The 26497-nt window shown below is 42.3% G+C and overlaps 3 protein-coding genes across 4 annotated transcripts; all 3 read left to right on the forward strand.

Annotated features, from left to right (window-relative positions):
* Window positions 1-936: 936 nt before the first annotated feature.
* On the forward strand, window positions 937-11386 carry sez6l2 (seizure related 6 homolog (mouse)-like 2). Its single transcript, XM_030793683.1, has 18 exons — window positions 937-997; window positions 1159-1284; window positions 1651-1872; window positions 3546-3679; window positions 3908-4100; window positions 4211-4396; window positions 4735-4936; window positions 6468-6631; window positions 7099-7293; window positions 7671-7809; window positions 8062-8258; window positions 8360-8575; window positions 9756-9950; window positions 10127-10318; window positions 10415-10453; window positions 10569-10686; window positions 10928-11039; window positions 11357-11386. Exons 1-18 carry the CDS (start codon window positions 937-939, stop codon window positions 11384-11386), a joined length of 2721 nt encoding a protein of 906 aa, XP_030649543.1.
* Window positions 11387-13430: 2044 nt separating this feature from the next.
* On the forward strand, window positions 13431-18879 carry kctd13 (potassium channel tetramerization domain containing 13). 2 transcript variants are annotated; one of them, XM_030793689.1, is made up of 7 exons: window positions 13431-13561; window positions 14363-14651; window positions 16745-16914; window positions 17103-17192; window positions 17570-17622; window positions 18307-18502; window positions 18619-18873. In XM_030793689.1, exons 2-7 carry the CDS (start codon window positions 14420-14422, stop codon window positions 18871-18873), a joined length of 996 nt encoding a protein of 331 aa, XP_030649549.1. In that variant the 5' UTR covers window positions 13431-13561; window positions 14363-14419. The 2 variants fall into 2 exon arrangements, with proteins under 2 accessions (XP_030649549.1, XP_030649548.1); XM_030793688.1 differs by lacking the exon at window positions 13431-13561 and having other exon boundaries at window positions 14420-14651; window positions 18619-18879.
* Window positions 18880-20424: 1545 nt separating this feature from the next.
* On the forward strand, window positions 20425-25414 carry hirip3 (HIRA interacting protein 3). The gene is made up of 8 exons (XM_030793987.1): window positions 20425-20492; window positions 21470-21590; window positions 21698-21863; window positions 22211-22917; window positions 23033-23236; window positions 24456-24606; window positions 24962-25060; window positions 25215-25414. Exons 1-8 carry the CDS (start codon window positions 20425-20427, stop codon window positions 25412-25414), a joined length of 1716 nt encoding a protein of 571 aa, XP_030649847.1.
* Window positions 25415-26497: the final 1083 nt, after the last annotated feature.

The following is a 26497-nucleotide window of genomic DNA, read 5'->3' on the forward strand; positions in this document are numbered from 1 at the left end:
TCGCTTATTGATAACGGTATTGCTTAGGCCACCATAAATACCACTGGATTGTTTTAGGCGCTGAATCAAGAAAAATGTTGCAAGCGAGGTTTCCGATTGTATCTCTTATGTATATTCACTGAGCCCTATTTCACAATAACTGGTCCACTTCTCGCATTGGGACTCGGAGGTTTCGGTTACCGAGATGTGTTGGATCTATGGTAAACGGAGGGTGGGGGTGACATCACCCATCAGATCAGGGAACATGTGGCATGACGGCGGCCATATGTCACTGATCCCCGCGCGTCTTCAAGGCCCCCCGGGCCCGTGAAGGAACGGCGAGACATAATGAAACGCAACAAGCACCCGAACAGATATCCGCGTTAAGATTTGGCAGAGGTGACGCACCTCTATAGGCAGGTTCGTCTTTTTTTTTTTTTTTTTTAAAGAAAGCTATGGCGTGGCAGTTCTGGAAAAAGAGCCACGGGTAAGTGTATACATGAAACACGGCCTCCAATAACAAAGACTAAAAATAATCACTGTAAAACGTGCAATAAGGGCGGTTACCGATGTCATTACAATTACCACAATAAGAATGATCACCGCGGCTTTTGAATACATCCTTAATAATATTGATATTTAGCTTAACGGATTAAGTGAGGACAAGGGAGTTACATGTAAATGCTTAATAAGGAAGGGAGGAGTCCGAACAAACCCTTTTCGGCGGATGTTTTGCTCAAAAAAAATAGCTTGTAACTTTTTATAACCTGTCCCATGGTAACCTGATATGAATGCTTGGATTACAATAACCACGTGAGGGCTCCCGTCAATTCTCAATCTCAAAGTCACACTGAGTCTTTTTCATACTGTTCTTTTCAGCCTAATTCTTTCTTTCTTTCTTTCTTTCTTTCTTTCTTTCTTTCTTTCTTTCTTTCTCTCAGGTCTAATCTGTAAATCATGGGGTCTGCAGTTCTCACTGTGACACTATTTGTCACACTCATACAACTGAGTACAGGTAACAAAGTGTGTGTGTGTGTGTGTGTGTGTGTGTGTGTGTAGGTGGGTGGCTGGGTGGGAAGAGTCTTACACAGAAACATATGAATACGGAATGTTTTTGCAATTTTTTTTCGTGGCAGTGTTGAGGGCAGACAGTTTTGCATCATTATGCTGCATCTTTCTTCCTCTTTTTGATATCTCATCCAGAGGCCCCACCCACAACAACGTCTACGCTCCACCCCCTGGGAGAACTGATCCATGCAGCACTTCTCAGCAAGGAATATCTCGGCCAATCGGGAAGCGATACCGGTGAGAGACGCTTTGTCTATTCTGAAAAGTCACAGCTGCAGATAGCAACCCTAACTAAAGTGACTTTCCTACTTGTGTTTGATGGTATTAAGACTTTAACTATATTAGCTGAAATCATGGCTTTAATTGTATGTTTCCTATGGTTTCAATTGTATTCAAGGGAGAAAGTGAAGTGTATAGTAGGTACAGCCTGAAACAAATTCTAAGACACTGCAGTAATTTCAAATGGCATAAGTATGTGTGTGTGTGTCTGTGTGTGTGTGTGTATGTGTGTGTGTGTGTGTGTGTGTGTGTGTGTGCGTGTGCGTGTGTGTGTGTGTGTGTGTGTGTGTGTGCCTGTCTCAACCCTGTGGTTGTTCCTCAAAGGCACGACCGCCAATCCGACCCAAGCTGTCCCGTCAATCAGACAGACAGAGCCCACCTCCACTATGATGTCACCAGGGGTTCTCACCACTGCCGTGACCTCATCTGCAGCCCCTCAGTCTGGCCAGTCAGGAGCAGGGAGTGCTGTGACATCACCCCCAGCTGAGGAAGAGACCACCACAACTCTGATCACCACAACAACAATTACTACTGTACACACACCAGGTACAGAACACAATCAGAGGTCATCGAAGGGCAAGGCCACAAAACTAATATGCGTACGTTATTTTGTCAGAAATCAATCAAAACAGGGGTAATAAATGGCCACAAATTAGCCTGTACTGTAATAGTGACATCAGTTCAAATTCTTAAATCTTTGGTATGCTTGTTCTTTGAAAAAAGCCAAATTTGCATGTAGAAATCAGAAATGAGATTACATAAAGATTTTTTCATTATTTGTGATCTTTCCTGGATTATTTTTATTCATTCAAACGATTCTCCAATCCCAAAACATATACAGTCATGTGTTAAGCTGAAGGCCATAAGAGTACTTCAGTGTTAACGCTTGCGTCTTGAACCCGTAATCTTCTGAACGCAGGGCCGTTTCCGTGACGACTCTTCAACACCCGCCTATGGATGGCATGTCTAATTTTCCTTCAAGAATATTTCATGAGACTTATTAAAAAAACATAAATGAATAAAAAAAGAACAACATGCAAAGGTCACCTCAAATCTCATATGACATTGCAATTCATACCACACCCAAATTATATTCAAGTGCTTATTGTTCCAAACTCTCACTCTGTAGGCAGATGTGCTTGACTGACACTCATTGTAATAACAGTACTATGAAACACATAAGAATGACACGTGGAAGTGTCAAACACAAAATAACAGAGTTACTGTTCTGATTAATAAGCGCTGAACTATTTGGGTGTGCTGTGAATTAGTGTGCGTCTATAGTAATAATGTAACAGCAGATGTTTTGTGTATCGCGTGTTCCAAGAAATTGTGACACAGCAAATGTGTGAATGTTGATTTTCAACTGGAATGTCCCCTTGGACCTTCGCAGTTTTTTTTTGTTTTGTTTTTTTTACACCTGCTGATATCGACAGTGTTAACAATATTTTAGTGAAAGGCAGTGTGTTGGAGAAATTCCGCGTTGCATTTTCCCTGGTGAGTGTCGATATTATAAAACATGAAAAATATTGTCTTTATAAATTCCACCTCATGTGGTTAAAATTGCCGTGTGCGAATGCCTCGTGACGCTGAAAGTAGCTTTTATGAAAGAAAAAGTTCAAGTAAAATCTGGCAATGTCAATGTCACTGTGGTAATAGACACGTGCCTGACCTTATCTGAACCTTTGCAAAGCGAAATATGAATATTCATATATCTTATATGAATATTAATATATCTTATATGAATATTCATATATATATACATATATATATTATGAATATACTGCCCATGAGCCTGCTTTCAGTCTGTCTTTGATATTTGACGGCGCCTCCAAACAAATCCTGAAAGAGTCCTGTGTATGGTTATGTCCCTCAGAATGAAACTGACCACTTCTTCTTCTTCTTTTTCCTCCACTTCTTCTTCCTCTTCCTTTCTGAGTGGGTTAGAGTACGTGAAGGCCCCCTCTCTTTCGTGTCGTTTTACAGCTCTGACGTCGTAACGTTAATAATTGATTATTAACATGATAATCTGATGCCCCCCCCCCCAATCTCAGCTCTTGGTCACACCAGTAAAGCGAGTAAAGCTAACCCCCCTTCTGTCTCCTCCCCTCTCTGCCCCCCTCTTTCTCTCTTTATCTCTCTCCCTCTCTTTCTCTCTCTCTTTCTCTTTCTCTCTCTTTCTCTCTTTCTCTCTCTATCTCTCTCCCTCTCTCTGTCAGTGCAATGTAATGCTAGCCTGTCTGGGATGGAGGGGATTGTGGAATCCCCGGACCCTCTCTCATCACCTGTGTTTTCCTCTCTGGAGTGCACCTACAGCATCACTGTCTATCCTGGATATGGAGTGGAGATACAGGTACCCTCTCACAGTGTCACGGTCACTGTAATAATCACCGTTATCTCCTAATGGTTACTTTTACTCTAATAACTGTAATTTGCATGCATTCATGTGCTTAGATGAAATCGGCAACGGCATAAATACTGACTCTGTGACTTGAAGGAGACCTTGTGAAATTTCATTTTTTGTTGTTGTCATAGTAACACTCTCTCTCTCTCTCTCTCTCTCTCACTTCCTCTCCCTAAGGTTAAGAAAGTGAACCTGTCAAAAGAGGAGTCTCTCACTGTCATGGGCCTGGGCGGAGCTGAGCCAGAGCTCTTAGCCAATGAGACGCTGTTGAGTGAGGGTCAGGTGATTCGCAGTTCAACCAATCAGGTGCAGATTCATTACCGGAGCCTCAAACAGACCAATCACGGCATTTTCAGCCTCCACTACCAAGGTATCATCTTTAATCTTTTCCCCTTACTGTATCTGTTTGTGAGCATAAAATAATATGAACTATCTCAAACTGCTCTTTTGCTGTCTCACTCTCTCTATCTGTCCTTTCAGCGTTCCTCCTCTCCTGTTCATTCCCTGTCTCTCCTGAGGGAGGTGGCGTAACAGTGACAGATATCCACCCTGGTGGTAAGGCCCACTTCCACTGTGACCCTGGCTTCCAGGTCAGAGGTCATGAGGTGGCAACCTGTTTGAACTCTACACGACCTCACTGGAGCACACCCGAGCCCCAGTGTGTTCGTAAGTAGCCCCTCCTTACTGTCCATCTGTCATTCTACTCTTTTATCCCTCCTGTTCTCCCCTCCTTTCTTCAGCCCTATACTCACAAGAAGTCTTGTGCTTTGACTTCCCCTCTTTTGTCTCTCCAACTGTTCAGTAGCGCATCTTTTGTGAGTCTAACACATCAAACCGACATTCCTGAGAGTCTAAATCATCAACATCCTTTTTTTTTCAGCATGTTGTTTTTTTTAGAAACGACATGTTAAAAGAAGTTTGTAATAGCTAATAGCCTTTATGAGTAATGATGACTAAGGCGGTAACGTCACGATTCTTTTCTCCCGTGTTTCTACACACTGTAGCTGTATCCTGTGGAGGCTGGATCAGAAACGCCACAGTGGGACGTATTCTCTCCCCTACCATTCCCTCTGCCAGTAACCACAGCACCAGCAGTAGCAGCAGCAGTAACAGCAATCTAAGCTGCCATTGGCTATTGGAAGCTAAGGAAGGCCACAGGCTCCACCTCCATTTCGAAAGGGTGGCCCTGGATGAGGATGATGATAAGTGAGTGTTGCTGTCAATCGGATGACCCCACCCACCTTACAAACTGTGGATGTTTAGTGAGGTACATTTAAGTAAGCAGTCGCCATAAATCAGTATGTATCTGAACACTGTCAAAGAGCGTTCTACCAATGGAACCAGCCGTTTAGTTGAAGGATGGTAATGTAGTTTCAAAGAGTAACAATGTGTTACATTCACATCTGACACGTACTGCCTTACAGCTGTAATATTTGTTACAACATGCTTAACAGGGAAGTTTACCCATTTGTACAGAAAGGAACAATATAACCTTCATCTTGTTTGGGTTTTCACACTGAAATGTTCAGTTTTGTTTATTTTTCACCGTAAACATACATGATCTGTAATGACCTAAAACGCTCTCAAAGTTGCATTTATTTCCCGTGTCGTGAAATGGTGTTGACTGTGTCAATAGTGATTTTCCAAGAAAATGATTTTCAGAATGTCAGTGGACATGAAATAATATTTTTTATTGGCAGCAGGCAGTTTTCTGTGTGATGTGTAATTCTCTGGAAATTACTCTCATTTGTTGTTATAAACAGAGGCACAAAAGCAGTGTTTGCCTTTGGTCTTAAGGACAGGACATAAAGCCATTTTCATACAGTAAGACCACAAAAGCTCAGCATTGATGTATTCACTGAACTTAAACAAACAAGAAAAACAGGTTAAGGACCGGTCACATGAAACCTTACCCGTTGTTTAACGCACGTAAAGCTTCGAACGCAGGTAAAACAATCGCGAAAAGCTGGAATTAGAGGTTTGTTTTTCTTAAACTGGAGGGTCACGTTAATCTGTACTCCAGGGTGTATCTAAAAAGACACTTGGGTTCATACTAAAGGTTCAAACTTAGGGTCATACAAATCACAGAATGAAGGCGGATGGTGAGAAGAGCGAGTCTGCGTCATGCTAACAGATGTATTCACCCCCTTATTGTGATTCGCAGTGCTTGACCGTGGTTGTTAGAGGAACGGTTGCTGTCGGCATTAAGCGCTTTAGCAAGGCAAGTGCAAACCTCTACGCAACACGTGAAGATTACGTTCTCGCGGCGAGAAGAAGACATCGCCCGAGCACGACGCGAAGTCGAGAGAACGCTCGCTCCACGTTTGGCTTTTTTAGATAACAAACGCAAACAGATTATTTAAAGGTCCGAGCAGTTATTGAAATGCGGTCGTTTAGCTGTTATCAATCTTTACATCTATATTAATAGATAAGGAAGTAGGAGATTTCCGCATAAGCAAATTAATTTGCTGTCATTTGTGCTCTAAGTGAATTCAGCCCTTGAATCAGCCTAAATGAATCAGATCAGTCACATCATCCACTCAATTACAAGGAGCTAATTAATCTTGATGGGTCTGCTATATCAGCAAGGGTGAACTTGGTTAATTTTTCAAGGGTCACTAATTTCCATTTAGTGACAAAAGTGCTTCTTATAATTACTTCTTTTTCACTTTCGCTCCCGTTTCTCTATCCGTTCTTCTCTTTCTCTGCATCCCTCTCTCTCTCTCTCTCGCTCTAGGCTGATCGTGCGTAGTGGGAACAGTTCCGTGGCTCCTCTGCTGTTTGACTCAGACCTGGATGACGTTCCGGAGAGAGGGATCGTGAGCGAGGGAAACTCACTGTATCTGGAGCTCACAGCCGACTCCTCCTCCATCCCGCTGCTGTTGGCGTTACGCTACGAGGGTGAGAGAGTGAGGGAGAGAGGGAGAGAGAGAGAGAGGGAGAGAGAGAGAGGGAGAGAGAGAGAGGGAGGGGGGGGGGAGAGGGAGAGAGAGAGAGAGAGAGAGAGAGAGGGTGAGAGAGAGAGAGAGAGAGAGAGAGAGAGAGAGCTGTGCAAATCTCATGTGTTTACTCCCTCCATCTCTTCACAGTATTCTCTCCTTTGATCTCACTTTACATCTTCACCCACTACAATTTTAATGCCATACGGTTAAAGTATTTTCAGTATTGTGTGTGTGTGTGTGTGTGTGTGCATGTGTGTGTGTGTGTGTGTGTGTGTGCACGTGTGTGTGCACACGTGTGTGTGTGTGTGTGTGTGTGTGTGAGAGAGAGAGAGTGTGTAATGGAATTTCCAATACTGAAACAACTCTCTCTGTGTCTCTCCCCTCTGTCTCTCACTCTCTCTCTCTCTCTCTCTCTCTCTCTCTCAGCGTTTGATGGAGAGCACTGTTACGAACCCTTCCTGGCTCATGGGAACTTTAGCAGCACTGACATCACCTTCCCACTGGGCACAACCGTGACCTTCTCCTGCTCTCCGGGTTTCGTCATGGAGCAGGGTTCTGGGGTCATCGAGTGCGTCGACCCCAACGACCCCCACTGGAACGAGAGTGAACCCATGTGCAGGGGTAAGGAACACCTCATACAGCTATGAATTATTCTAATGAAAAATATACGATAAGTCTTATTACAGAGGCGTTCCATACGAACTTGTGTACGTGTATTAGATATAAGTTGTTTGTTTGCTGATATGTTGTTATTGTTTTTTAAACCCCAGGAAAACACAGTCAAAACTCATACAGACATGCACAAAGAATGCATGTAAAATATAAATACTGCAATTATTCAAAATTCCTATCCCTTGCTTAAATGCAATTTTTCCCTTAGTAGTCCAGGAGGGAAAAAATACAATGAAATTCATTTCACCTTCTTTTCATGTCCCCTGTTTGCACCTTTTTTGTCTCTCTCTCTCTATTTTCTATCCTCTCTCTCTTTTGATCCGCAGCCCTGTGTGGAGGGGAGTTGACGGACCCAGTAGGAACTGTACTCTCTCCTGATTGGCCACAGAGCTATTCGAAGGGGCAGGACTGTGTTTGGCAGATTCATGTTAATGAAGACAAGCGCATTGAATTGGATGTGCAAATGTGAGTTCCACCAAATGTGTGTGTGTGTGTGTGTGTGTGCATGTGTGTCTGTGTCTGTGTCCGTGTGTCGGAATGTTTAGGATAGAATAACTAAAATAAATAGCCTACATAACTCAACTTATAATTCAATGAAAAATAAGTATAAAGTTTAAGATAAAAAAAAATTATTTTCACATTTTATTGATCTTCTATTTGCACTCTACTCATGATTTCTGTTATAACAATATGGCCTTTGGTTTTTTCCATGTGAAGTCTAAACATCCGTCATAATGATGTTCTTACCATATTTGATGGCCGTGACCTCATGTCCCATGTGATTGGCCAATACCTTGGGTCACGAGAGCGTTTCCGGGTCGTGTCTGGAGGATCAGAGGTCACAATTCAGTTCCAGAGTGATCCGGACGACTCCACTTTCATCCTGAGTCAAGGCTTTCTCATTCATTATCGAGGTTTTTATACTTCTTCTTTCTCATCTAAAATAAGATACTTTTGATTTAACTTTTTTTGTTTAATTCGGTATTTAAATGTGTTTTCTCACCTTTTTATGCAGAGGTGGAGCCAAATGACACTTGCCCCGCCCTCCCACCAATTGAATTTGGCTGGAGTAGCTCCTCCCACCCATCCCTAGTAAGGGGCAGCGTTCTCACCTATCAGTGTCAGCCTGGATATGACATCATCGGCTCTGATATCATTACCTGTCAGTGGGATCTGTCCTGGAGCAACAGCCCGCCCACTTGTGTGAAAAGTGAGATCTTAAATGTAGTTGGTTAATTTGAAGCAAAGCTTTACAGGGCGAATACTACTTTATTGGGCGAATACTACTTTACAGGGCAAATACTTTCATTCCCACATTTTATTTACATGTTATATAAGCAGAACTCGTAGGTCATGTATTTGACTCTTGAAGTAAAGTGGATTTATTTAGAAAACACATTTTCACCATTTTTATAGCTACACAGTAGTTACAAACTACATAGTTTACTATTTATAATTGTAAATACAAAAAGAAAAGAAGAAGAAGGTTAGAAGCTGCAAAAGCTAAAGCTGCACTCACGCCGACAGCCACTTTGACGCTGTATGTCGCCGTCGCTTCGCTGTCACTTGCAGCCAGCTTGTGGGTGTTGCTAACGTAGTTTTGAGGAATTGGGCTACAAGTGACAGGAGATGCATCAATTTTCTAAAAAAAAAAAAAAACCAAAACAATGTATATACTAATAAATATTATTAAAAAAGGCCTTTTCACAGTCATTCAGACATGTATCGTTCATGAGGAATTTTAGCTAGCATCATCGACAACTGCTCAAATTTACCATTCACTGCATTAAACCTCGTCACTCATCCAAGCATTCTCGGAGAACTTCCTTCATGTATCATTTTTTTAAATTATTAATGTCCCTGTAAACGGGCAGGGATGCATCGTAAAAGACGTTAAAGCCAACAACAGCTGCAGTCCCTTTCTCCTCCATGTCAGCTACGGAAACTAAAATGCTAATATAGGAACTAAAGTTTAAGAAAACGTTTCACGGTGAAAGAATATAAGAGGAACGCATCCGCCCTCTGACCGCAAGAGGAACGCATCCGCCCTCTGACCGCAAGAGGAACGCATCCGCCCTCTGACCGGCAGCTGCTCGAACTCTGTCGCTGCTTATTTGCATAAAGTTGAACTTTGTTCAACTTTTCTTTTCTTTTCTTGGCAATTTTGCGGCAGTTGCGGAAATTTTGTCGTGAGGCGACTCGCCCGCGCTGTGTCGCTCATTGTACCCCAGCGCCCATTGGAAATGAATGACTTCCGGCTGCTTTGTCGCGGCCAGTGTGAGTGGACCATTAGTCATTACAAAAGGAGAGAACACAAAGAGCTGTTGAACGTCAGGCCACTCATATTTCTTTATGTACTGTAAAACCGGTAAAAGGTTTTAATGGTTACCTTTCCTTTAACTCCCTCTTAGTCCATCAGTGCCCTGACCCCGGAGAGGTGGTGAACGGAGCGCGCTCAGTGCACCCAGAATCAGGCTTTGCCGTGGGAACGGTGGTACGCTTCACCTGTAACCAAGGTTACCAGCTGGAAGGGCCCAGTCACATTACCTGTCACGGCAGGGACACCGGCACACCGAAATGGAGCGACCGCAGTCCCAAATGCGTCTGTAAGTCGTGTGTGTGTGTGTGTGTGTGTGTGTGTGTGTGTCTGTTTGTCTGTCTGTCTGTGGGAGAGAGAGAGAGAGAGAGACGGAGGTTCTTTCTAATGTACTCAAAGTACGCAACATCTCAAGCACCACTGTTTCTAAGTCTCTCTCATTCTCCGTTTTCTCCTCACACACAGTGAAGTACGACCCGTGCCCGAACCCTGGCGTACCCGATAACGGTTACCAGACTTTGTATAAACACAGCTACCAGGCAGGGGAGACACTGCGCTTCTTCTGCTACGAAGGCTATGAGCTAATTGGGGAGGTTATCATTAACTGTGTCCCTGGTCACCCCTCTCAATGGAACAGCCCACCACCGTTTTGCAAAGGTATTAAGAGAATGGGAATAGTCCATTATAAGGGATGGGGGAGCACTCAGTGTTGACTGTAAGAGATTGATGATTATTTGTATTTTTCATCCGCAGTGGCTTATGAGGAGTTGTTGGATGACCATAAAATGGAAAGTGAGGAGAATTTCCATAGATATGATTTAACAGTTGCCTATCTGTTGTATTTCTGCGGTTATGAACTGCCTTCCAGAATACTCATATGATTGTATTTTTTGTCTCACCTGTCTAGTCTCCAACGCATTAGAAACCTCCCACTTAATGATCAGTGAAAACATTGCATTGGCTATCATCCTGCCAATCATCCTGGTCATCCTTTTGATTGGTGGAATCTACATGTATTACACTAAGTAAGTCAAGGAGCTGTATTATTGATTTATTGTGGAGGTTATTCGTTTTTGGTCAGCAGGGAATCTACACTGCACTTGTGACATCTTTCTGTCCTCTCTCCTTCTCTCTGTTCATCTTTCTTTCACTCTCCTTATCTCCTCCCCCCTCACTAATTTCACTTCCTAAAACTCAACCTCCTCCTCATCATTCTTTCTCTCTCTATCCTCTCTCTCTCTCTCTCTTTTTTACATTTGCTCACAGTGTGTGTCGGCTGCAGTGGAAACCAATGTTCTGGAAGTCTCTCACCCACACCCACTCCTATAGTCCCATTACGGTGGAGTCGGATTTTAACAATCCTCTATATGAAGCAGGGGTAACTCCAAATAATTTGTCATATCCACAACCTAATAGCCATAAACAGCAGCACTGTACTTTATGAGATTAGTGTGGCACTGTTTTATTTCACCAGAGGCTTAACAGCTTCGCAAAACTCTTCTGTAAGCAACACATTTCATCTCTTAGCATATGCTATCAGTTTGCTGGAGCGTTTCTTGCGCTATTGAATTGAGATTTGCCTAAGCTGCTGCACAAGTCGCTAAACCAACACAGCATTGTTTGCCTGGTCATGGCCGTTTGGTTGCCTGAAAGGTTTGTTTGTTCATTTTTCTTTGTGTTGTTCTCTGATTTTAGGACACAAGAGAGTACGAGGTATCTATCTGAGTTTCAACTCAAGGATGGACAGAAGAAAGGAAAAGAGGGGATGACATTTATTTCTCTTTTCATCAAACACTTTCATTCCCCTTCGACCTTGATGTATTACTGATCATTCCTTTCTTCTATGCTCTCTCCTCTTATCTCGTTTCATCTGTCTGTCAGTCCGTCTTTCTTTCTCTCTGTCTGTGTCTCTCTCTCGCACTTTCTCTCTAGGTTGGGGACGTAGTATAACTTACAGATATGGTTTTTGCGTGTGTGTGCGTGGGTGTGTGTGTGTGCATGCGTGTGTGTAGTTTACCTGTTTCTCTCTCTCTCTCTCTCTCTCTCTCTCTCTCTCTCTCTCTCTCTCTCTCTCTCTTTCTCTAACTGTATTTGTGTGTATGTGGGTGTGTGATACTATTTTACCTTTGAGAAAGGGTTTATTCACTCTAAGAAAGAGTTAATCTTTTTGATCTTTCTCTCTCCCTCTCTCTCTTACGATCTGTGTGTGTGTGTGTGTGTGCGCGCGTACGCATGTGTGCGTGAGTAGGTTGTGTGTGTGTGTGTGTGTGTGTGTGTGTGTGTGTGTGTGTGTGTGTGTGTGTGTGCGAGTGCGCCTTTGTGTGTGGCCGTGTGTGTATTTGTTGTTTGTGTGTGGGTGTGTGATACTATCTTACCATTGTACGTTATTTTTCAGACGTTCAGACAGTTGCTCTGATATTTGGAGTGGTGCCTTAGAGAGAGTGTAAAAGGTGACACAGAAACTAAGACAGGGAAAGAGTGTATAACAAACAGGTCATCTAGCCCAAAATTAACAAGGGCAGAGAGTTTGAGAAACTGGCAGATTCACACACGCACACACACACACACACACATTAAAACTTTATCTTCATACTCTCATGCATATGAATACAAACTTTAACTTAAACAGAAAAAAAAAAAATACACACGCACACACATGCAAATTACACAAATTGAATGTAAATATTATGACTGAATATTGAGGCTTATATATACAGAAACTGATTTTGGTGCCAAAATATCAACATCCCATAATGTGATTCATAATGTGACGCTTCATGTTCCAAATACGTTGCCATAGTAATTCTGCCATGAAATGTAATAATGATTGACGCCAGCGTTTCATATCGTTCTTTGCTGTTTCTTAAGAATCTTTCTGCGTAATGTCAAAAATTATGAGAATTATGTAAGGTAAAAGCTAAGGGGAATGTCTTCACGCGCGAGGCACGCAACGATTGTATATTTTATCGCTTTTGCTTAAAATTCATCCTCTGCGGTATTTATCATTGTTACCAGTGCAAAGTTGATGTTGTTGCATATGCACTATGTTTAAAAACAAAAGAATATATACATATATAGAAGAAAAATGGCTGCTTGCTGTGATGCAGTATTGAATCGAAATGTTTTTTTTCCTTTTTTTAAAAATTTTTTTTCCCTTTTAATTTTTAAAAAAAATTTATTTAACGGTTCATCGTCAATATACAGTGAGTTTTTTGCGTCTTTTTCACTGTGCCATCACAGGGCTCCTGAGTGTGCGGAGGACTCTGTCGCATTGAAGTATTAATCAACTGTTAATATTATTTATTTATTGACATGATATATTGTCATGAAGACATTTGTTTGCTAAAATTCAAGATTCAATAAAAGTCTTTGTTGGATGGTGAAATTTAGCTGTTTGACCTTTTTGTGTGATGAGTCTCTCTCTCTCTGTCTGTCTGTCTCTCTCTCGCCCCATGTATATGAATATAGATTTCTTAAACAGTTCCCTCATACATGTCACGTAGCCATCTTAGACCGAAACGGAAGCAAATTTCTAAACGTTGATTCCCGAGACGATAAACACATATTTGACCTATTTAAGTATAACGTCATCATTGGTTGAATTTGGAGACCAAAACATACCGGTTCCAATCAAATTGAATGAAATAGGATAAAAGGTGGTGCCTATTCTTCTGACAGACATGTATTTCGACCAATCACCTATCGCCAAGATCCGTCTAGGGGAGGCAGCCATTGTAATTTGTACGGTAGAAACAGAAAGAGGAAGAAAGTCAAACTGAGGAGTTAACGGAAAATGGCATTGTATATGTAATTCACTTTGCTGTCATTGTATTTTGCCGTGTCTCCTTCGAATGTGGATACGTTTGCGCACGGAAACGACGTCGCGGCCTGTCTAGATCGGTGAGTTGCTTGTTAAGCTTGTCCTGATCAGCCTCACTTGGATTGTTAAATCCAGCAATAAAACTAGCATGCTAGTTATAGCAGCAAATTAGCGTATCTGTGCCGACACAAACAAGCTCTCTAGTGTTTACGCGAATTTAGGAGGGTATCTCTGGACGTGAAGTCATTCTGACAAACAAACTATCGTAAAGAACAACGTGAAGCTGATTTAGTGTGATTTCTGGAGATTAGTCCGTTCTCACACCATCTCGCCTATCCGATCAAGATCTGCCCCCAATATGTTGACCTAATTCCACCTCGTGGCTTCAGTTTTGTCATGATACAGTAGAATTATCTGGTTGAATCTTAAATCTACGAGAAATTCCATATAACTACAGCTTAACGTTTAACCAAAGAAAACGCCGCAGTTATCTGAGCGAGAGAGGGGCTTAACTTCTGTTTATTTGTACACTGCTATTTTGGAGCGTGACATGATGTCATTCTGTAGTGTTTATCACAGATTGGGGTTTTGAAGAGGAAATGTCGCAAGGAGTGTGGGAACACGTCGAAGAGTACACTCACATTCTTGCAACATCTTGCAGAGCATTTGTATACATGTAATAGAATGAGAGAGATGGAGAGGGAGAGAGAGAGAGAGGGAGAGAGACAGAGAGAGATGCAGAAAGATAGAAAGAGTAATTGTCCAATGTCACTGTGTCTTCTCAACCTTTCTACAGATTACTTTGTCCACATTATCCTCTGTTTTCTTTTAACCCGTTCACCGTCAGAATCTTTTCCGTTCTCTTCTTTCTTTCCTTACAGAAATTCATTTGCCGCTACGCATACACACACACACACACACACACACACACACCTCTGATGTCTGCTGAGGCCTCTATAGAAGGTGTGGGGTCGGCCCCGCCCGCTGCCCCGTCCTCTCCCTCCCGTTTGGTGGAGGAGAAAGGAGGCAGAGGTCTGGCCGGCAGTAAGTACGTGAAGCTGAATGTTGGAGGGTGTCTTCATTACACTACCATTCAGACCCTCAGTAAGGAGGACAGTCTGCTCCGCAGCATGTGTGACGGGAGCACGGAGGTCACCATCGACTCTGAAGGTAAGCAAAATGCGTGTGTGGGAGAGAGAGAGAGAAAGAGAGAGAGAGAGCGAGAGCGAGTGAGCTAGAGGGGGTGAGAGAGAGAGCACAAGGTGGAGAAAGAGAGTGAGAGAGAGAGAGAGAGAGAGAGAGGGTGAAAGCAGGAGGGAGCGTGTTTGTTTGCGTAAGAAAAAAAAAATCCTTGCGTATGTTTGAGAGGGATAGAAATGAAATAGAGTGCACGTGTGTGTGTGTGTGTGTGTGATGGGAGAAAAAATTTTTATGAGAGACATATACATTATGTGGTAGTCAGGATAAGTGTGAGAGAATTGTACAGCATTGTTTTGTGTGTGTGTGTGTGTATGTTTGTTTCACTTTGAATGATGTATTTCCCCTGCCCCTTCCCCATTATGCAATGTTACATCACATGGAAATTAAAATGAATCATACTGTTCTCCAAACCTCAGATACCCACACTGGATTCTCTGTAGGTGTTGTTGACTTGGGATAAGGGTAGGGCCAGATTACTTTTGAAATGGAGTCAGTTATTGAATGCAAGTTACATGGCAGTTTTTGTAATAAGTAACGTAATCCACTGGATTACACAAAAAATGTAATCTAATCTGAATGCTTTTGGATTACCTTTGGATTACTTCAAAATCAAACATTGAAAATATTGCTAAAAAATGGACGCGTCAAATCCGCAAATCTTCCTTTTTCTCTTTAAACATCTCAAAAAATTTTCAGTGCAAATAAATTTTGCATTTTCAGCATTTACAGTTAGTCAAATCAAATGACCCTTACAAAAACAGTACTGGCACAAACTACAGGTGCACTGTGTGTGTTCTACGTGTGGGACGCTGTTTCTTTTGTGTAAGTTTTTGTTGCTGCTGTTTTTTTAATCGTAGGCCACATGGAGGACTTTGCTCTTGTAACGCACAAAGAGCACTAACTCAAAATGTTCATTATCCATAAATTATCATTCAAAAACAAAAACAAATATTAGTTAAGTCACCGTCAGCAAAACTGGCAACCTGAGAGGAGTAACGCACTTTGATATACAGTGGAACATATTCGGCATTTAGAATTGATCAAATCAGATGACCCTTACAAAAACACGCCGGCATAAATGTCTACAGGTGTACTGTACTGTTTCTTTTGTTTAAGTTTTTGTTGGTTATCATGAAAGAAAAAAGTTCATGATTTTAAAATTGCCATATTTCAAAGACGTAATCAAAAATGTAAATGTAATCAAGTATTCCTTGACCATGAAACTATAATCTAATTACACATTTTTTCAAATATAAACTGGGATGATTGTAGTTACTTATTTTTTGCAAGCTGATTACGTAATCCCGATTACATGTAATCCGTTACTACCCAACTCTGCTTGAGATATAATATTTCTCCAAATCTTTCAAAAGTAACAGTCAGACATGAAATGTTCAACGGCCAGATAAGCACAAAAGTGACCCCCAATTCGAAGACGCTATCGCCGAAGTGAAGCAGATGAGGGTTTATCAGGGACGTCTCCTGTAGACGATGTTGTGAAAATCAGATAGCACTACGTCCCGTTCAGGAAGGCACTGGGAGAACTCATCAGAGAGCCGACTCGCGCGGTGAGGTGAACGGCGCCCGAGGCTAATTACATGAGTAAGAGTGATCCTACGGTGACATAAATCAAACAATCCAGATGACATGCGACTGATGGTGTTTATTTTGTTTCGTTTGTTTTGATGGGTAGCGAGTCTTGATGTATTCGAATGTGTGTTACGCTCACACACGACGACGATGTTTCGTGACTGTGTGTTTTATTTTAAGGAACTGATTTTAAAATGAAGTTTAACCAAGACAGATTTTTTTTTTCACATTTCGCTTAAAGACAAAATGTTTGTCTTTGGGTCAGTTATGCTTTCTGTGCCTTTGAATAATTGAGAGTTCCTTCCAAAAAAAAAAAAAAAAAGTATCAGTTCGAGACTATACGACAAAGGTCAAAAGCGTGACTTCGAAAAGAAAAACAAAACCTGTCCAGATCGAAAGGTACCGTTACAGCCATATATCACAGGTCAAAAGGTCACGCTGTGACCGTCCTGTTAATCCTTTTATCTTTATAGGATGGGTGGTAGTGGACAGGTGCGGCCGACACTTTAACCTGGTCCTGAACTTCCTGCGGGACGGGACGGTGCCTCTCCCAGAGACTACGCGGGAGCTGGAGGAGGTGCTGAAGGAGGCGCAGTACTACCAACTACAGGGTCTTGTGCAACACTGCCTCTCCACGTTGCAGGTTTCAAGACACCTCCATTCCTCTGTGCTCTCACCTAAAGCTGTTTATTCACTGTGTTAATGAGATGAGGCAACAGGCTCTCACTGTTTCTGTTTTGCTACCCTGAACTAGCATTGGGTTTATTAGCTGTAAATGTGAGGCGTCTAATGGTTTGTATGTTTGTTTGTTTGTTTTTGTGTTTTTCACAGAAACGTAGAGATGTTTATGAAGGAGCCTGTCGAATTCCCATGATCACCTCCGCCAAAGAGGAGCAGATGATGATCACCTCCTGTCGGAAGGTGAGAGAGAAAGCGTGAAAATCAGCCTCTTGTTTTAACACACAGGTGCCCTCTTTAAATTTACTAAGAGAATATGCTCCTGTAATGATCTGAGATTATCAGACATTATCGGAAATCGGCGGACGTGAAGTCCATTAGCAGCATGTAATTTGAACTCCCTGCGGAAAGAAAAAGTTATTTAGGTCTTTAATGGGAGAACTGGTATTAGTATCTGAGTCAAGCCGGAGTTACCATCATCTTACCTCGACCAATCAAATCTAGAAGAGGGTTCGTGTAGAGAGATAATATTGGAAGAGTCAGCTTAAGTTGCTTGTCAGAAAATGTTAAAGAAACAGGAGTGAATAAATTGATGACTATCTTTTCTGCTCATATCTTAGCCTGTTGTAAAACTACAGAACAATAGAGGGAACAACAAGTACTCTTACACCAGGTAATTTTTTACAGACACGCGCACACACGCGCACACACGCGCACACACACACATACACACACACACACACACACACACACACACATACACAAAAACAAACACGCACACACACACACACCCTTAAATCAAGTGCTTTCATGTAACCAAGTTTCGTAACTCTACCGAAAAAGGACTCACCCAAAATTGTTACTAATTCTGAACTAAATGCGACAGTCGTTGACTCAGACATTCCAGCTGCATGTACATGACGTTAAACAAAACCCGCAAGTATGAATGACTGTCCATAAGCAGCCGTCGGCTTTACGTTTTAACAACCATGCGCCCTGGCCAAAACAAACACACACTTGACAAACTATTTTTAGAAAATGAATGTCTCGGACCTCCCCCATTTCCTGTCTCTTGAATTTCACTTATGTGGGTTGTAATATAATATAACCTTAAGTTCTGTCTCGTTTCCTCCTGGCATTTGATCCTTTCCTGGTTGCCCAGTACCGTACCCACTATCTGAGAGTTCTCAGCATCTAACTTTCTCCACACAACAGCACTGACAGCGGACACACTCCAATGCAATCCCATGCCAAAACAACCAAACAAACTGAAAAACCTACTAATCGTGTGCACATGTGTGTGCGTGAGCAAGCACCTATCTCATGTATGGTGCGTCTGTGACTTCTGCCCCCGCAGTAACTCGGATGACAACCTGCTGAAGAACATTGAGCTCTTTGACAAACTGGGCCTGCGGTTTAACGGGAGGGTGCTCTTCATTAAGGACGTACTGGGGGACGAGATCTGCTGCTGGTCGTTCTACGGCGAGGGGCGCAAAATCGCCGAAGTCTGCTGCACCTCCATCGTCTACGCCACCGAGAAGAAACAGACCAAAGTAAGCGATCTCGCTCGGGGCTGATTTTTTTTTTTTTTTTCCTGAGATGCGGTGAGTCTAGGTTCTTTATCATTTTTTCCATTTATTTTCTCTCTCTCTCTCTCTTATTCTCACAGGTTGAGTTTCCTGAAGCTCGAATCTTTGAGGAGACCCTGAACATTCTGATCTACGAGAACGGCCGGGGTTCTGGCCCAGGGGGCGTGGCCTACCTGGAGTCTGGAGGTGTCAGTTCGTCGCCAGGTGCGGGCCAATCAGAGGAAGATGGAGTGGGGATTGGGGGTGGAGACAGAAGAGTAAGGCGGATCCATGTGCGGAGGCACATAATGCATGACGAGAGAGGGCATGGACAGCAGACTGTGTATAAGGACTGAGAGACAGAAGAGAGAGAGAAAGAAATTAAAAAAAAAAAAAAAAATACAGCGAAAGGTAGATGGCTTAAATGGAAGACAAAAAATATGAAATTTTTCAAATGGTTCGAAAAGATAGAGAATCTCACTAACTGAAAAAAAAAAAAAAAAAAAGAGTATGAAAGAGTGAACGACTGGCAGGAAGGATGGATAGATGAGTGAATAGATGAAAAGGAGGGAGGAAGTCACAAGGTGTATTTGGTACTTAAACACTGCACTGAGGGAGGTGGGCGGGGTGTTGGGCGGGGTTATGATAATGAGTTGGTGTAGAGATTGGTCCGTGAAAAGCCACAGCGTGGATTTCATTTTATCTCGTCTATTTTCTTTAAGAATGAATATTTTCTTTAAGAATGAATGTATGTTTTTCTCTTTTTTTTCTTTTTTTTTTTTTGCAATTAATTTATTGCATTGTTAATTTATTGTGAAGAACTTTCCATGTTTTTTTTAAGGTGTGGAGTAAGTTATTATTTTGTTATTAATGTTTTCCGTGTGCACAGGCGATGTAGTGCGAGGTATTTTCAAATGCTTAACGGGAACTTGACACTTTTTTTTTTTTTGGTACGTCGATGAGTGACAGGAAGACGAAGGTACTGAGAAATGGGTGGGGGCTGGAATAACATGATGATGTCACTGTGATGTCATTTCTCACCATCGTAAAAACTGACACAATGTAGCCTGGATGTCCGTGGCAGGTTTTCAGATTTTTTCCCTTTGTGTGTGCGTCTGTGTCTGAGGGTGTGTGTGTGTGTGTGTGTGTGTGTCTGTCTGTGTCTGCCTCTGTTTCTGTCTCTGTGCTTGAACTGGCACATGTGAGAGAGTCAGAGCACAGGGGTTAGCAGAATATGGAGCCACATATTTAAAAAAAAAAAAAAGAAAAGTCTGGAAAGCCTGCAGTGGAATCTTTACTCAGGTCATGAATCTGTCATGGATCTCTGGCAATGCCCTCCAATGTGGGCATTTGCATACAACTAGTGTTATAACAAAACATCACATCATTTTTTAACAAGGGCAATGTACTTTATGATCTTCTGCTTACTGATGAGTTAAAAAATGTTTTCTTACTTGATTGACATGTTTACTGACCAGTGAAAGCCAGTCAGGCTCACTCACATACAGTCCTTAACCAAAAAAAAAAATTAAAAAAAATCACTCCTTAAACCTGCCAATTGCAAGGGGTCTGCACAAACCAGTTTCGTCCCAAAAAAAGGACCCTTGTTGTCTTACCCAAATGTAATTAAACGTCCATTTACATTCTCAATAAAAGGCTTTCAAAAATGTCTCTCGAGTCTGTTCGTTGTTGCATTTTTCAGTGCTGATCCGCCATAAAATACGTATCATGACTAAGTTACCTGTTTATTTTTATGAGTGTGCAGTGAGGGGGCGGGAGCGCGCAGACAGGCAGAAACGTCATGACGCATTTCGACGTGAAGGAAACCGTTCGCACGCGCCAAACCAAACCCCGATGTGCAAAACAACGTAATGATTTGCGTTTTGTAGTCCTTGAGTCTACAAAATATGATGTCCGAGGAAAGAGACATTCGTAAGTTTGTTGTGAGGCAACTACGTCAGTGTCCCGACCTCAGGTAACTAGCAATGACAATGAATAACAACAGTAACGACAATGTGGTTCTGAGAGGGAAACTTTCAGCCAGTAATGTTGTGGGTTCTCATGAGTTCGTTTCCTAGTATTACTGAAATTTTCTGCTGCAATAAGCCATCGCCATCTAATATTGGGCCAATATTTTAGCAGACCGAGAAAGTCCCATTTGTTGTTGAATGTGCTTGAGCGACAGCTCTAAGTATGTGGCCCTAACGTGGCTCTGTAATCGGAAGACTAGTGAACATGCTATGAGCACGCGTTTGTGTCGGACTGTTTTTGACACTTGGATGGCGCTTGGCTTTCGGGTTGAACTTTGCGTACCCAAAGACTCAGGCACTGACATACTTTCCTTTTGTTGTGATTTTTCGTGATTTTATGTCTCTAGTCATATGTTGTTTTGTTTCCACGATGTTATGTATTTCACTAAGACAGTTCATGTTAAGGCCTTCAAGGTCCAGATCTTCAGTCAGACAAGTGAGCACACACACTAGCGCGCGCAACGACACCACAGTGTTTGCGATGTATAAAAATAAGCGGTCAAATATGTCTCAGTTTGGGGAACATATCATCTTTAGCACTCTTCAGTGGCTTTTAACACACATTCGCCCTCAGTTCATTTCAGTAGTGAAGAAACATATCGACTTTACTGCCCTTTAGCACACACACTGGTCCTCGGCTCATTTCAGTGGTGGGGAGCTCTCATACTGTTGGTGATCTGAGAATTTGTGCTATGACACTTGAGTCAGATTCCTATTAGATTTGACCGCTGACGGCGTAAGAATTGACGCGGTCCATGATGTGAGCGTGAACACCGCAAACGTCTGCGTGTTTTTTTTTTCTGTAATGCGTCAACTCAGTGTATGCCTTTATTTAAAACGGGAAATATTAACAGAATTTATTTGGGGTTTTGTTTTAATTATTGCTTATGTTTTTCTTTAATGAAATTCTGCTCTCGTCTAGTAATTTAACAGTCGGAATACTGCGGCGGAGGTATTTAGAGCACATTGGCTGTGAATCCCTCGCACCTGATGGCAAACAGTTACTGAAACGAATTGTTGAAGAGGAGCTTTTGAAGATGCAGGTAAGTTGGGCGGGGCTACAAACCCCTTAGTCTGTAATCTTGAACTGTCTGTCATTGAACCATCTTCTTTCTAAAATCAAATGTGTCTGGACACACCCTCCCCCCAGGAAAGCAGTGATGATGAACCTCTTGTGAAGTACACAGCCTCTAAAAAGAAACGAAAGAGGGAGGAAGAAGAAGAAGAGGAAGAAAATGAGAATGAAAGTTTGGAAGAAATGAATACTGAAGATGTGGCAAAGAGGAAGAAATCTAGGCTTGAAATATCTCCACCAGGTGCTACAGATGTGGTTGTGTTGTGCTATGTCTAGTTTCTATGTGTTATTGGTGGTGCTGGTGTTGGTGTTTTTGGTTTTGTTTATTGTTTTTTTTTTTTTGGGGGGGGGGGGGGGGGGTCCAGAAATTCAACACTAGGTGAGGGTGTGAAATGCTTCAGCAGTGGTGCCATTACCTGAAACCACTTGTGTTCCAGTTATGCAGCGCCCTTTTCTAACCTGGGGTCCTTATGTTTTTTTGGTTTTTTGGGTTTTTTTGTATTTTTATATTGTAATTGGGGTGTTTGTGTGTGTCTGTACGTTGAAAACGTGGACTATATTGTTACTTTTACGACGTTGTTTCAGCAGACTCCCCCGACTCCGGAATAGAGAGAGCAGCAAACGAAGGAGGACAGAAAGACGAGGGCGCGGAGGAGACGAGCGAGGAGGAGGCGGAGGAGGGGAACAACGAGGAAAACGAAGGGACGAAAAAGAAAAGCGCAAAGAAAGGGGACGGAAGAGTGAAACAGAAGGCGAAAGCGGTTAGGCCGGGAAAGGGGGGAGAGGAAAGAAAGAAACAGAAGAAAAGAGGGAATTATCCAGACAGCGAGGAGGAGGAGGAGGAGGAGCCTGAGGGCTCTGGAGAAGAGGAGGGAGACGTGAGAAAAGGGAGGAGCGAGAGTAAAAGGAAAGATGGATCGCGTTCAGACAGCGAGCGAGAGGAAAAGAAGGAGATAAAAGAGAAAGCACGAAGGACTGAGTCCGGCGATTCCGAGGATGACTCTGAGAACGAGACAAAAGAGAAAACCGCAAGGGCGAAACAAAGGAGGCCACAAAAAGAAGCAGACAAGTCAAGGCGGAGCGTCGCTGAGCGCAAAAAGCAAAAACAGGTCGCCGAAAGTGACTCTGAGAGTCACGGAGAGGATGAGGAAGAGGAAGAGGAGAAACAGAGATCCCCCGAGAAGAAAGGAAAGAAGCAAGCCTTAAAGCAGGAGGAGAGCGACTCCTGTAGCGAGAGCGACGGAGAGGAGAACAAAAAGAAAGATGCCGCAAACATCTCCTCCAGCGACGAAGAGGCTGAAGAAGACAGTAAGTTCCGCTCAGGTTTGCGCTTTGGGCGTTTTTTTTAAGAACGTAACCAAAAAAAAAAACGGCACAGTACCTTCTCTGATCCTCTTCTCCTTTCCAGAGAAAGACGAGAAAGACAACAACGAAAAGAAAGAAATGGCTGAGGACTCTGACTCCTCTTCCCTTCCGTCTCTGGAGGACGAGGAGGAGGAGGAGGAGGAGAAGAAGGAGAAAACGAAGCAGGGGGGTACGAAAGACAGGAAAAAGAACGTCGCGAAGAACCAAAAAAAGGAGGAGGAGAGGGAGAAAACAGCCAGAGGAGGAAAGGTAAGGAGTCACACCAGTGACCTGTTTCCCCCCATCACCCCGGTCACTGTCAATTTTGAATTTTAACACTCAACTGTATCGCCTGTTGTTTAGTTATGATTGATAACTTCCCCTATCCCAAATCTGGAATCAGATTTGCCTCTGCTTTGAAATTGAACATTTACTCTTGAGAAGAAGGGAAATGTGAGTAAAAAAAAAAAATTAAAAAAAAGACCACCCCCCCCCTTGACCCTTACCTACTGTCCTGATAGCTCGGGTATTGTTTCTTTATGATGTCCACTTCATGGCATCCCCTTATAAATACTGTCAATCTGTACTGATACTTATACTGTCTTGTGTGCACTTGCTTTTTATGATTTCCTTCCCTCCGTGACAAGTACTACATACCACTGGTTCTAGTGTTTCTTTATGCCGGAGGTACACGATAGAAATGGGTCTACAGCCCTGTAATATATAAGCTATCAGTCTGTAGTTCACTGTCTTACTGTCTTTCAGCATTTCTCCTGTTTGTATCTGGTCTGATGCTGAACTTAGTGTCTTTGCTCGTGCCGCAGACGGCTCCTTAATGGCTGCACGATTAGCGTGTGTTGTGTCTCTCTTGGACGTTGCGTAGGATAAAAGCGTCTTGCTAAATGAATAGATGCAAATGTATTGTAATGAACCTTTTTTTTAAAAAAAATAAATCAGGACTGTCTGAAAGAGAATCCGCCTCATATTGTCTTCGGCAACAAACAATACGCCTTTTGATAGACATACTGATAAGACGTTTTTCGACTGTCGGAGCTTCATTAAGCCTGTAAAGGCGTGAAAACGTACAGTTTTTTTCCACATACAGAGACTCAAAGGCAGCCAGGTGTCACGCTGAGTATCATCCCCTCCATTTCCTGCAGTAATACTTGAAATGGAATGCGGCGTCATAATTTGACAGTTATGATTACAGTTATGTTCAGCGTCGAGGTATGCTGCAGACAGAGTGTGCTACAGCTTTTGGTCCCGAAATGACATGAGTTAGGATAAGGTTTATCACTAAAAAAGTGTTTAAAAGCTTTTTTGTTTAGGAGGTTCCTTGTACCTACTCAGAAGAAAAAAATATATATGTTTATCTCCATAGTTATTCTAGTTTTTGGACAAAAATTCCATGTGAAATGCTCATGGGTTTTATAGCGTGTTTGTTTAAGTTAACCCCTGAGAAGAATCTCTTGAATGTCCACTCCCACAGGATGAGGAACATAAAGCGATCACAAGGCTAAAGCGATACATTAGTCTTTGCGGCGTCCGGCGGAACTACAAGAAACTCTTCGAGGGGTGTCGCTCTGTCAAGTCAAAGGTCGCCGTGTTAAAGACAGAGCTGGAAGAACTGGGTGTGAAAGGTATGTTCCTACAGTGAGGGTGCGTGTGTGTGTGTGTGTGTGTGTGAGTGTGTGAGAGAGAAAGAGAGTATACACACTGTTATAATTGATACACTTTTTTTTAGCCTTCTTAATCTCACCAAAAACAAGTTCAGTGAATAAAGTGCTGGTGCCCACAAATAGTGTAGGCATGTCTTCATCGCTACCCTACCCATTCCCGGAAAGCTTCGATTTCTTTATGTGGAATGCCGACCTGTGACCTTTTATGCACCGTGTGAATGAGTGTCATTCACACGGTGAACATCACTCATTCGTGGGTAAAGACCTGCGTATCATTTCTGACAGTTTGTGCAACTCAAGCGTCTGTTGATCCTAGGCCAACCATCCATAGAGAAGTGTAAGAAGGCACGGCTGAAGAGAGAGGAAGCCCAGGAACTGGCAGAACTGGATATAAGTAATATTATAACAACCAAAGGTACACGTATTCACTGCCATCATAGTTAACGTACTGGTACTGGTGTTACGCCGTTATTTTGGCAATAATAGTACTGACAAGTTGAAACATCTCTCTCTCTCTCTCTCTCTCTCTCTCCTTCTTTCACTCTCTCCTTCTTTCGCTCTGGTTATAGGACGTCCTAAGCGTAGAACCGCGTCCGTTTGGCCTCCGTCTCAGGATTCACTCCCTCCATCCTCGTCCTCGTACAAGCGCACGGTGGACTCGGACTCGGACTCGGGCAGCGAAGACAGCCACAAAGACGCGGGCCGCAAGAAGGCCGTCGCCTGGAGCAACTTACGAGGAATCATTAGCGACGACGCCGACAGCGATTAGCCAATCGGCGCGTCTCTTTGGTGCTGACCAATCACTTTGTGTCAAATATGTAAAAAAAAAAAAAAACCAAAACATTTTTTGTGCAGATGGCACCAGTAACCAATGCTTAAAATGTGTGCCCCATCTCTCTCTTTTTCCTCTTTTTTTTTTTGGAACTGTGTTTTAATGCGTCATTGTTCAAATATTTATCGATTTATCGCTTTTTTTTTTACGTATGTGTCCTTCTCGCATTTTGATAAATAATAAATAAAATCTCATTTGTATGAAAGCAATCGGTATTTACTTCGAAGTTCTTGCTTAAAAAATCACACCACATTCTGAGGTGTCCGCACCCTTTCTAATAAACAGGCCCATTGTTTTGCCAGGGAGTTCAGAGACATTCAACACATACTTTTCAGTGCTTGACAACTGATTTATTATGTTTGTTTTATTGAAAAAAACCACAGAGTTTGCACTGAAAGTGTCGTAAGATTCAGGGATGGAATCCTCACATTGTCAACACAGGAGTCATCCATTGGGTCTCTTTGATTATCTTCATTTTATGATTAAACAGGTAAATCTTGTTTTCATAGCGTGCAAAAGGAGTGTAATAATTTAAAAATAATAATAACTGTTCAGCGTAAAAAAAAAAAAAAAAAGAAAACAGTTAAAACTACACAGAATTTATTCTCTTTTTTTGCTCAATAACATCAACGTGTGTACGCTGAAGCCTGGACACTTTGTTAAATGATGTAAGATTATTCACAAATTAACTTAGATGACAATGTTCCAGTATTAAGTATTTCAGCTTATCCAGTCTAACTGACTGCCACATAAGGTAACTTCTCTGAGCCGTTTCACAGTGGTTACCAACCCACAGATGCATTTTAGAAGTCACAGCAGGGTTTGACACCTAAACTGGCCAGCGGAGTCACAAAACTGCAGACTGCAACTGCATAGAATGTGTGACGTTATTAAAGAGGAGGTCAAGTTATGACGCTGTTTGTCTTGAGGGGATGTTCTTACCAAGGACATCTTGATTTAGGTCTTTAAAGTGATGTGTCTTTTCCCTCAAAGATTCCCAAATGACATTTTTTAATAAAA

This window comes from Chanos chanos, chromosome 16, assembly GCF_902362185.1.
Source record: "Chanos chanos chromosome 16, fChaCha1.1, whole genome shotgun sequence".
Lineage (NCBI taxonomy): Eukaryota > Metazoa > Chordata > Actinopteri > Gonorynchiformes > Chanidae > Chanos > Chanos chanos.